General features: G+C 35.0%; 2 protein-coding genes and 1 long non-coding RNA gene across 11 annotated transcripts; 1 reads left to right on the top strand and 2 right to left on the bottom strand.

Annotated features, from left to right (window-relative positions):
* Positions 1-48: 48 nt before the first annotated feature.
* LOC115237453 (squamous cell carcinoma antigen recognized by T-cells 3-like) lies at positions 49-3851 on the bottom strand. Its single transcript, XM_029810503.1, has 6 exons — positions 3271-3851; positions 2979-3160; positions 1986-2866; positions 1259-1895; positions 883-1030; positions 49-725 (listed from the first exon to the last, which is right to left on the bottom strand). The coding sequence occupies exons 1-6, from the start codon at positions 3710-3712 to the stop codon at positions 283-285; spliced, it is 2733 nt and encodes a 910-aa protein (XP_029666363.1). The 5' UTR covers positions 3713-3851; the 3' UTR covers positions 49-282.
* Positions 3852-4645: 794 nt separating this feature from the next.
* Positions 4646-11049, top strand: LOC115237446 (serine protease gd-like). 8 transcript variants are annotated; one of them, XM_029810486.1, is made up of 7 exons: positions 4646-4864; positions 6498-7020; positions 8155-8379; positions 8633-8798; positions 9111-9527; positions 9738-10102; positions 10580-11049. In XM_029810486.1, exons 3-7 carry the CDS (start codon positions 8164-8166, stop codon positions 10853-10855), a joined length of 1440 nt encoding a protein of 479 aa, XP_029666346.1. In that variant the 5' UTR covers positions 4646-4864; positions 6498-7020; positions 8155-8163; the 3' UTR covers positions 10856-11049. The 8 variants fall into 8 exon arrangements, with proteins under 8 accessions (XP_029666346.1, XP_029666347.1, XP_029666353.1 ...); XM_029810487.1 differs by lacking the exon at positions 4646-4864 and having other exon boundaries at positions 6320-7025; XM_029810493.1 differs by lacking the exon at positions 4646-4864 and having other exon boundaries at positions 6321-7020; positions 9738-10093.
* LOC115237448 lies at positions 4886-6432 on the bottom strand. 2 transcript variants are annotated; one of them, XR_003884344.1, is made up of 2 exons: positions 6296-6432; positions 4886-6129 (listed from the first exon to the last, which is right to left on the bottom strand). It is a non-coding gene; the product is annotated as an uncharacterized LOC115237448 (long non-coding RNA). The 2 variants fall into 2 exon arrangements; XR_003884345.1 differs by having other exon boundaries at positions 4886-6141; positions 6296-6382.
* Positions 11050-11474: the final 425 nt, after the last annotated feature.

Raw genomic sequence — 11474 nt, 5'->3', positions numbered from 1 at the left:
TTTGCACAGAAGAAAATTTTGAAGTAGTATATAAAATGTACAATTAAGTACAATTTATACAACTGTTTAATATACAGAACTTCTCATAGTTATCACACATTTAACATTTCAATACATATTTACCTCATATGTACTTGCACTTTTATCAGATTAATTTTTAATTCATCATAAGACAGATTCACTATAATAGCATATACTGTAACATACTAACACATGAAATGGTGTTGTATTAATACGTGGTCGCGATGTTGGTAGATTGCGACATGATTATATAATATCAAATTATTTTTTATTGAGAAACATATTCTTGAAATCCTGATTGTCCATCGATTGTGCGGCTCCATTTTTATTTGGAGCCGCGCTACCGTTACTGCTACTCATTTTAACATTACGCGGTACCATAGATAGCAAGGTCTTGGGCAGACCGAATGTCGTACGCCTTGTCGTTGTTGCACCCAATGATTTGATCTGTCTCTCATTTTCCTCTGTTCGATTTTTTTTGTGATCGGGTGGTCGACTTATCGCGACGCTGATCACTTTGCCCTGAATATTTGTACCGTCAGTAGCCAAAAGAGCTCTCGCAGCAGTTGCTTCATCTTGATACTCGACATAAGCGTAACCCTTTGAATGTCCATTACGGTAAGTAGCCAGACGAATCTCCTTCAAATCTCCATGAATTTTGAATATTTCTTCGAGTTCTTCTTTCGTCATTGTAAGTGGAATTCCTACAAAACGCAATATTGAAGAAAATATTATTTGGAAGATTTAATTAAACAGTTTTGCATTAATAAACGAAATAACAGATTGTGATTATATGAAGAAAGCAATTTTGCAACTGTAATTTATTATATATTGTGCAATTTGCATAAAATTTTTGTATACCTCTAACAAAGAGTTTTTTCTTTTCGAGTGTAGAATTAAATTTGAATCCAGAGTCTCTGGTATCCTTATTAGGATCGCATCTTGAGATAAACATAGGACGTCCTTTTAAAGGCGTCCTATCTAATTTCAAAGCTTCTTTCGCAGCTTCCTGTACAATAGTGAAGATTAAAACAATGTAAAACAATTTCATTATCTAAATGCTTTAAGATTTGTAAATGGGACATGAAAACGGAACTAGAGATATTATAATAATAATTTATGCTTATATATAAAGTATACTTTTCCAACCATTATAGTTCTTACTTTTTTTTGCATCTGTGTGAAGTTCCGTTTTCATTCATAGCTTTCTTTCGTCAATCAATAAAGTAATACATACTGCGCTGCTCAATTGTACATAGCAATATCCTTTGCTACGTCCTTTGTAATCCTTAACCATCTTGACTAACGTTATCGGTCCAACTGATTGCAGAATGTCTGTTACTTCATCTTCAGTTGCTGTATAATCTAAATTGCTGACAAAAACTGTAATATCATTGTTCACTTCATACTGGCTGTTTTTGTCATCTACATCATTATTCTTCGTCGTCTCATAACCAGGCGGTGGTGCGATTTTTGATTTCGATTCCTCCCGAGTTTTGTCGTTTGTTCCTTTATCATCAAAATTCAAGCGGCTTTCTCGTAATTTAGGTTTCGTTCGCGCATTATTTTTTACGATTTTTGATGGAGAAGCTCCTACAGTTTGCCACTTGCCGATATTATTCGCCTTTCTCTTGCTCGCTTTTTTGTTTTGCATAGACGATTCATCTTGAAAAAGAACTTGTGCTTTCTGTCTTTGTTCCTTAAGTTTATCAAGCTTCTCCTTTGTTTTTGCCTCACAGAGTTCCATTTGCTCTAAAGTTCCTTCATCACGTTCAAAATCTATCCATGCATTTATTATACTTTCCGGCCAATCTTTTGCGGAAGTCAAAGCTTTCTGATATAGCTTCCTTAAATGTTTTGTATCTCCGTAGCACCTGCAAATCAATCAAAAAATTGTAAGAATTACAAATAGGAATAATTACCAAATAGAAAAATTAGCATTTTTTACAAATAAGCATAATTACTTTTCTAGCGATATATATTCCAACCAATAAGAAACCGTCGCAGAATGCCCTTGTGAAAGAATGTCGGCCCATAACGTCCTAGCTTTCTCCATGTTATTTGCATGTATCGCTTCAGTTCTTGCCCAATATTGCAAGATAACGCAGTTGGGATCTCCATCCAAGCCAAAATACTTTGCCAGGTGCTCACATGCTCTGTTGAACGTATTACGAATAACATCTAGATGTTTCTCTTTCTCTTCATCGGAACATCGTTCGATTCTGCGCCGCAAATATTCGAGATATGTAATCCACAGATTTCGATAATCTTCTGCCATCGAGAAGCCATTTGATAAGGCATTTTCTAATAACTTTTGCACTTCCAATATAGGTCTTTCCCATTTTTCGTAAAATCTTATCCATTTTTGCCAAACTTTTGGGCACCACGGAATGTTCCTTGATGCTCTCTGATAAACTTGGTCTAATACAGATTCAATCTTTATTGTATCTTCAAGATAGATAAGATAGTCCAACCAGATTGACTCTTCTAAGCTCAGATCGGTTACTGCCCTTTCATACAGAACTGTAATACGTCCTGGATCATGCTGTTGTTTTTCATAAAGTAAATATCCCTTGTAAGCATCAAGCAGTTCGCTTTCCCCTTGTGTAGAGTTGAGTTTTTCTTCATAAGGAATAAGCAAGTTCAACTTTGTAGAAGCCTGCTCATATCCTCTTAACACAATTTTGTCATCAATAACAGCTTCTGTATCATCTTCTGTGCGCCAGGATTGATATTCCTCATAAGTTTTTTTCATATCTAAAAGAGGACACGCTAATTGACGTCGGAATAAATTGCCAATACGTCCCAACTGTTGCTTCTTTTCTGCCACATTTGCAGTATCGATCTAAAATAAATATAAATTTAAGAATAATTATTTAAAAAAGAAATGAAGAAAGATAGCGTTTAATAGAGAATTTATTAAGCCTCTGTACATATAAGCTACTACATTTACTTACCAGCGTGAGTAAAACAGTTTCGAATTCTCGAAACGCTTCCCATATTATTGCCCCTTTAATGGTATGCAATCCAACAACAGTCAGTGCTCGTTCAAAAAGCTCGCGAACATTTTCAGCTGCATCCTTCTCTGTTCCCATATTTCCAATACTAAAATGCAGGTATTCCAGCCATACTTCTACAGCTAAAAGTATACATTGCAATGTTACAATCTCCTATGATACTTATACGTAGAAAAATAGAATAGAACAATTTTGAATTTATGAAACTCGGTGCAATAAAATAAAGACTTACAAGTATAATCTTTAACAGCTCGTTCGCATAGTTTTACTATTTCAGCCTTTTGCTCCGGTGTGACTGCCAGCTTGATCTCGTCCCGTATACAGGAGAGCCAAAGTTCTGGACTCAACGGATACATGTTGCTCATATTGTCCCGGGCAGTTCGCAGACGATCTAGCTCGCCCATTTTGTGCAACTTGTTGATCAGAGCTACGTGAGTGGCGTAATCGTATGGATTTTCTGTTAAGAAAGCTTGCAGGGACTTTACTTCTGCTTCATCGATGGCCTCGTCATTGTCGTCGTCGTCGTCGTCGTTGTCAGATCCGCTATCATCGATTTTATCGTCGGCTTCTTCCTCCATTTCGTCCCTCATCTCTTCCTCGATCTCGTCCGCGGCTTCTTCTCGATAAGCTTTTGCGTGATCCTCCTCGTTCGCGACATCCATCTCCTCCTCCATTCTTCTTGAGATTGATAATTACTGTCGCCGAGGAACTACGTATAAAATTGTTCTGTTGTTATTGAATTGCAAGATCACGATAGACGTTGAAGGTTATGTTTATGTATTCTCTTTCGCAGTGTCGTCGAGATGCTGAAAACATACGTTGCGCATCTAACGATTGCGCAGGTATATGACCATGTAATCAGCTCCATTTTCATAATTCGAAGTTTTTAATATATATTGACATAATATATTGATCGTATTTGCATGCTAATTTACTCACTTATGTAATAACACCTCAGAACTGTAGCTACATGAATTAAAAACAATATTTCCTTTGAGAGATTAGAGTTGGAGTTTGAAGCTTTCGAATAAAATTGATAGCGTGATCAATATACAATAAAATGTAATGAATTCGTGGAAGATTTATTCACAATATATTACAATATATATATACTCATTTTGCACAACAAATTATGATATTATATGATGCGTTCCGAATCATTAAACTTCTTTATTTTAATTTTTTTTAAATTCTTTTTTTTTAATTCAAATACATTTATGTCAAAATCTTAGGCACATTAAATTTTATATTAAAGTTCAATGATAAAATCATTTTCAAATTGCCTAAAAAAAGAGAAAGAGAATTAATTTTTATTATTTATTTTACAAAAAGCTCTTTATTTTTTTTTACTTGTAACTAAAAAATTACTGATTCTTTTGATATTTCTGTAAAGGACAAACTAAAAAAATTTAAAAAATGATCAAAGAATTTGATCTTATACAGTTAAATGTATGATTGGAATTGAAATATTGGGTATTTCCTATACGATTAGTATCGTTTAATTTCCGATGTATATCTCGTGTCGCGTTGATTAGTTGTCGTTTGAAGACAATTGCATCATTAAATCATTTCTATTCTCGTATCTTCTATAATATTGTAAAAATATACATCTTAGTGTGAAATTAAAATGATTGAACACATACGCGATAAAAAGGTGAGAAATCTCTGGTGATTACTTATGATTGTATCTTGCGTATAATTTTCCAGAACCAGCAGCAAGCAAAAGCAAACGTAAAAAATATCAATCAAATTATCCAAGACGTGTCCCAACTGTTGCAAAACATACGTGAAAATTGCTTATAAATACACGTTAAAAGGAATAAAAAGTGAGTATATAATTCAGAATTTAATATATACGAATTTATTTATTGATATTACATATGCTTATTTTATTTTAAATACAGCACGCGTAGGAAAAAATTATATTAGAAAGATCAGATTGTTTTCCGGTAAATATTTCAAAAGCCGAAGATATTTTTAATGTTTTTTTTATATTTTACAGTTGCTATCTAAAACTAGTAGAAGTTTATTAAGATAGCATTGCGAATCAATGTTAAACATCAATTAAAAATCATTAACGTTAAGAGGCATTTGGAGATATAATTCAGTGAGTTATGTGTGTGTGTGTGTGTGTGTGAAGTAAATAATAAAATATTTCAAAGAAAGACCGATATGTCCATCAGTATATAACTATAATTTAATTTATTATCGTCCGAAAATTAAAAGAATATAACAAAATTGTCCTTCTTTTCTTTTAATATTTTTTGTGAAAATTAAATATAAAGTATGATTTAGGTATAAACTTTTTGATAATTTTTTTTTTGGTGAAACTAAATCATTACGTGTCAAGAAAAGCTCTAATTTGCTTGCCTATATAAATAGAATGTAGATTTTTTTATCTGCCAATTAAGCTATTTCCAACCGGCATTAATTAAGCAAGTATAACGTTTCTCAATTAAGAGAAAACTGACTGAATTCTTTATAGAATTCCTGAAAATTTCCGAGGCAATGAGTGAAATCTTTTAAGTGCACGTAAATTGTACATTTCGTAAAAACTTCCAGGAATATTTAATTTTAAATGACGTCATATTGCAACATTGCGGTACGAAATATACAATTAATGACGTCGCAAAACGTGAATAGAATATAATCAGGTACTAATGATATATTCAAGATAATCCATATTTAAAATTGTATATATAGAAATATATATTTTAACTTTCTTACGACAAGTATCCGGGCGATGAATCGTATTTCGATATTTTTTTTATTTTTGTTTATTATTTTTTCGCGATATATTTTTATCGCGTAATGTACATATTTCGATAATATTGATCATTCATTTCTCATCATGACTCACTGAATTTGACCAACATCCGGATTCCTCTTCACCGCTTCTTGTTCACCCATCGAGCTACTCGAAAGTCTTGTCTTTTTTTTTTTACGTTGCAAATGAATCTAAGAGATAATAGATGACAGTTCAGTAAATATACCAGAATGTTTCCTATTTGGCACGAAAAACGTTCAAACATAGTATTTTTCCATTTCCTTCTTTTATTTTCTTTCCCGAAAGACATTTTAGAGTAATATTCTCTCAATTTTTCTGGAAATAATAAACAAGCATTCGTAAGAAATGCGTGTTCGAGAAATAAACTTAAAAAAAATATCATTAAAAAGATGTATGGGAGAACAGATGAGCGAAAAAAAAAAAGAAGAGATTTAATTGCACGGCAATGATTTTTCGATTTTAAGCTTACGTAAAAGGATACATTTCATTGAAGTAATAACTCTTCGACTTCGCTTTGATAATAGCTAAAGCTACAAACTAATAATAAGTCTATGATTTATCGGGCGTACGTCCGCGTATTCCCCGGCCTTCCTGCCTCCATTGCAATCTTGTCCAGGAGGAGAGAATGCTACATTTACTTATTATTTTCCTCGTTGCGTTCATCGGCCTAGGGTTTCCCGTATCGCAAGGAAGAACCGAATGACGACCCGACTCACGGTCGCCTCGATGCGAGATGCCCCACTACCGCAACCACCACAGAATGTATCTTTGGCGCGGAAACTATAAGCGTGTGTTAAGGCATTTCAGTGGAGAACTGGTCAGTTGGTATCTCGACAAAGGTTCGGCAAAGATCGCCGGATCGAAGCTGCGAGAATTAATGCGCCAGAGTTGCTCATCGACCTGTTGAAAAAATCGGACAATTAATATCGCTTCCAAATATAAAGCAGATAACAGTGCTCGCAATATATATGATATATTAGCAATCAATGTATGTAGAAGATGTAGTATACAACATTCTAAAATAAAAAAACGCAGGAAATAAACAAAACCGTGCGATATTAAGAGTAATAAAGTGAAAACGGACATTTATTCGCGGAAATCACATCGATCTTCACCTGAATTTCAAGTCCGTTAATTAATGAAGCGGCGCATGAACGCGACCTGTTATCACCGGTTCGACTGCTGAATGACCAAGTAAGGTGAATATACACAGTTCGCGGAATATGACAGGAAAATACTTTTTTCTTTTGAACGTTGCCGATTGAAAACGTGACTAGCGTTAAAAAGATTCCGGAACATGTGCGAGGATGTCAGAATTTGCATAAATTTTCGTAAATCATATATGTTTATCTGAAGCAGATATTTTTTTAACTTGACGTTTAATGCACTCTTCGATAAAAATTGATGCTGAATTTGTGACAAAATAAATCGCGCTATTAAAATTCTAATTTTTCTTATCTTCTTAGTTTTAGCTTCGCATTTTGGCTTCGTATATTAAATGTTATCGTAAGTCTGCAAGCTGTCTTACTCGTCATAATTCTTCATACTCCTTTCTCTTCTCTCTCTTTCTCTCATTCATCTGTAATATAAACGATTTAAATCCGCTGTTTCACTTAAACTTCAATCTGCGCAGCAATTTTTTTCCCGAACAGTTTTTTATAAAAACATCCTTTGTGCTGATTTAACTGATTATTTAACGGAATGTTTATCCAATAAGATGATTAAAACAAATCAATTCCTACCAATTATAAAAAAAACAACGTAAATAAAATGCGATAAGAGCGAAATAATTATCTCACTTGATTTGTAGTGTGTGTATCAGATAGGCGTATTGAAGTATTTGATCTTTGAGAAGGGTTATCGAGCAAAAAGTACAGAATAATTCGTAGTATATGGTAGTACATATTTAACAATTCGAGTTTAACTGCATGTTTTATCATTTTTCCTGGTTTACTTGTGGTGAGTGGCGTAGTCATTTCGCATTACGTATCGATGAGATTGTACTCTCCAATCCGAATGACGAATAGATATACGGGTATTTATTATTTATTATGCAAATGTGTCAAAGACAGATTTTCTATTAAGTACTATTTTGAATAAGATGAAATAAGATTTAAGCTTTTTAGATTAATAGATTGAGAAACTCTTTTCTTGACAGGAAAACTAAGGATAATTATATTATTTTGATTAATCTTTCCACTACCAACGGGACACACATATTTTAGATGGGAAGATAAAATTGGTAGTGAAAGGTTTAAAAAAAATTACTTTAATATTAAAAACCATTCATAAAAATTACGTGCATCCATTTCGTTGTGTTTGCGGCAGAGCTTCACGATGGCCAAGATTCCTATTTTAATTGCGTTGCTGCCACAGCTACTTTGCACGTTGCTAGAAGTATCCGGACAACAATCTCCATGTTCTCAATACTTCACGTATATAATCGATCCTGCGACGAACGAAATGATGGGTCAGATCCAAATCCCAACTCCGCCAAAGAACGTCGAACTTCATTTGAAAGTGGCGTTAAGCATCGCCGTTGCGCTGTCTACGGTAAAAGCACATTTTCTATTATCAATAATTCGGAAAAAAAACATAGTGTCATTTTCGTCGATGTATAAGCCATCTTTAGTAATTTCCAGCATGCCAAATTTATCTGATCAGAAACAAAATCTGTTCTCTGAAACAAAATTTGATTAGTCGAATGCGTATATTTTTCTTGCACAACTAAAAAATATAAATTTTTGTTTTGATTATATCGTTTTCATCATATCATTAAAGTAGCTCAAATATCGCTACGTTTCAGAACTACGTCGGTCAATTGGAATTGGCGCAATCGAAAGAGGAGTCCGTTCGGATAGTCCAACAGGGTAGACCTTTATTGTACCATATTCATTTTCCCTTACGTCAACCGAATCCGTTACTGACCGGAATATGGTTTAACAATCAACAATATTGTTCAGGCCCTCGTGGTGAGTATCATACTATTTTGAGAGACAATATCAATGCCATACACATATTCGAGACTACAGTTGCAAGATTTACAATTCTCCAATTTTTTCAACGTCAAATTTGAAGCGCGATCTTGTTTTATATTTTGTTGCCCATAATTCAAGCGAGTAAATGCAAAGCTAAATAAAGCTAAATAAAGTTCATTAAAGAAAATATTTCTATCTTTACTTAAAAAAACCTTAGAATTAACTTGTATTCTTGGAAAATTATTTTTTTCTAGAAAGAGAATAAATTTTGTTTCAACGGATTGTGTGATTTGTGTTTCGTTTCAGCAACGGGACACATCGTGACTTCCATCATGCTGGAGCACACTCTGTACCCGCCAAATGTGTTGCCGCTTTCGCAGAGTTCCGATCCTAATGGTTCACCGCAGCAGAATCCGCCGGCACCCCTGCCAGTTTATACGACGTCACGTCCACCGAATCGACCCGTTATCATTCAACGTCCGACCACTGTCACCCTCTCCGACGGAATCAGCAACAATCCCTTCCTAAATCCACCCGTTCAACAAAACAATAACAATGAATGTGGTATCAGCACTCACACCAACAACATTAATTTGTTAATCTCCAAGGGAATGAAGACGTCACCCGGTCAGTGGCCGTGGCTGGCAGCGCTCTTCATCGTCAAACTCAAGTTCGAGTTTCAATGCGCCGGTTCTATTCTGACCAACAAACACGTTATAACAGGTGCGTTTTAAGAAATTAAAGAGAGAAAATAAAGAATACATGTACAAGGAGATACCTGCGAGGGGTATTATTAATCTGTTCGAATTATTCGTTCATTAAAGATTCACAAAAGACGGAAAATTCAGATCCTCAATTTCTCAGAAATTCAGTCTTCTTCTCGTACGTTGTTGTTGGAAAATACTTTATTCGCGTGTGTTTTTTTGTTTATAGCGGCGCACTGCTTCAAGCTGGACGCCCAGACCAATATCCCCCCCAGTGCGATGTTGGTATCCTTGGGGCGATATCAATTGCGCGATTGGCATCAAGCGGGATCCGTGAATATGGAGATTGCGAGCTACACGCTCCATCCCGACTACATTCATCAAGAGACCGGTGACTCCGATCTGGCGATTCTAACTCTGAGGACCCCCGTTGAGTTCAGCCCTACGATCAAGCCTATCTGTTTGTGGTATGGCTCAACCGATCTCCAGAGCGCCATCAATAAGATAGGATACGTCGTAGGATGGGGCAGGGACGAGTTCGGCAATCCTTATGTCGCGGAACCGCGAATGGCGAAGGTGCCGATAGTAAGTCAGGTAAGAATGTCTTCCATTCGGTGATTTTGATCATTTTTATGTCATATTCTTACAATCCGATTTATCTTAAATAGAAGAAAGAAATATTTCCAAGATGACGTATTGTCAAGATTTGATGTGGGATTAAATCGTTACTAAATAAAAAATTTCAAAATTTCTTGCGGCTCGCGCGCGTCGATGCTTAATATTGCGATTCGTTATATGTATATCCATAACGGATGGATTTGTCAGAATTATTATATGCTTTGAATTGGAGTGACGAATACGGTATCGGTTTAAACGCAATAAAACGTAGTCGCTAATCGCGATCAAGGCGTACGTGTACAAATTTTCATAAACTCTTGAGAAACTAAATATCTATACACATATATTGAGAAAATCATCGAATTGATAGATTTTATAAATTATCGTTGCAGAATAAAATTTTGTAGATAATAAAATTAAAAACTCCTAATCTAATTATTGCACAAATTATAGGAGGTATGTCTTTGGAGCGACTCGCGTTTCGTCAGCTTTACCTCGAATCGCACTTTTTGCGCCGGTTCGCGAGACGGCAGCGGTCCTTGCAACGGTGACAGCGGAAGCGGACTGGTGCTTCATGACGCTGCCACGGGCCGTTATCAGCTGCGCGGCATCGTTTCACGTTCGCTGTACGATCGCGACGAGATGACCTGCGATCTCACGCAGTACGTTGTCTTCGTCGATGTGGCCAAATACTTGTTCTGGATTCAACAACAGATCTCCACTACTTAATATACTCTCGTAGTCTTATTGCAGATATATATATAAAATGTACTAGTCGACAAGTTTTTCTACGTAAGTTTATATAAAGCTAGAAAAAAGATAACGTAAGGATTAGTATAATTTGACAATCTAAAATATTTGTTTTATACTTCTATATTAATCTTTCTTATCACATGCATTTATCGTGATATTAAAACAATATATATATAGTATGTGTGTGCTCGTGTTTCTTTTTCTTCTTTTTTTTCGCGATAATTCTCCGACACCAGCAGCACCGCAATTATCATCACGCTTTAGGCGCGTCGCTCACATAGGTAAAAAGAGATTGATATATATATATGTGTGTGTGTGTGTGCGTGCGTGCGTGCGTGCGTGCGTGCGTGCGCGCGCGCGCGCGCGTATATAAAAATAAATGTGATTATCAAATAACTGATCTTTTAATAGAAAATACATTAAGACTACATCATATCATATGACAGGTGTTATAGTATACTTATAAATGCTTATTTCATTTTCTGCCATATATTATATCGTATACTTTTCTATCAAACGATTCATAAATATCTATTATGAAGTACAAAAATATCACCGAGGATTCATGTAAAATTAAATATAATTTATAGAGCAC

The sequence above is a fragment of the Formica exsecta genome, unplaced genomic scaffold (genome assembly GCF_003651465.1).
Source record: "Formica exsecta isolate Colony F162 unplaced genomic scaffold, ASM365146v1 scaffold295, whole genome shotgun sequence".
Classification (NCBI taxonomy): domain Eukaryota; kingdom Metazoa; phylum Arthropoda; class Insecta; order Hymenoptera; family Formicidae; genus Formica; species Formica exsecta.
This window is presented reverse-complemented; position numbering and strand designations above follow the sequence as displayed.

What these genes read in the sequence shown, in the direction of transcription:
- LOC115237446 (XM_029810486.1), top strand. Translation starts at nt 8,164, where the DNA reads ATGGCCAAGATTCCTATTTTAATTGCGTTGCTGCCACAGCTACTTTGC. An exon ending in CAACAAACACGTTATAACAG is followed by an intron (nt 9,528 to 9,737) that starts GTGCGTTTTAAG and finishes TTTTGTTTATAG; the next exon opens with CGGCGCACTGCTTCAAGCTG. An exon ending in AGGTGCCGATAGTAAGTCAG is followed by an intron (nt 10,103 to 10,579) that starts GTAAGAATGTCT and finishes CACAAATTATAG; the next exon opens with GAGGTATGTCTTTGGAGCGA.
- LOC115237453 (XM_029810503.1), bottom strand. Translation starts at nt 3,712, where the DNA reads ATGGAGGAGGAGATGGATGTCGCGAACGAGGAGGATCACGCAAAAGCT. An exon ending in AGCTGTTAAAGATTATACTT is followed by an intron (nt 3,161 to 3,270) that starts GTAAGTCTTTAT and finishes GTATACTTTTAG; the next exon opens with CTGTAGAAGTATGGCTGGAA. An exon ending in GAATATATATCGCTAGAAAA is followed by an intron (nt 1,896 to 1,985) that starts GTAATTATGCTT and finishes ATTGATTTGCAG; the next exon opens with GTGCTACGGAGATACAAAAC.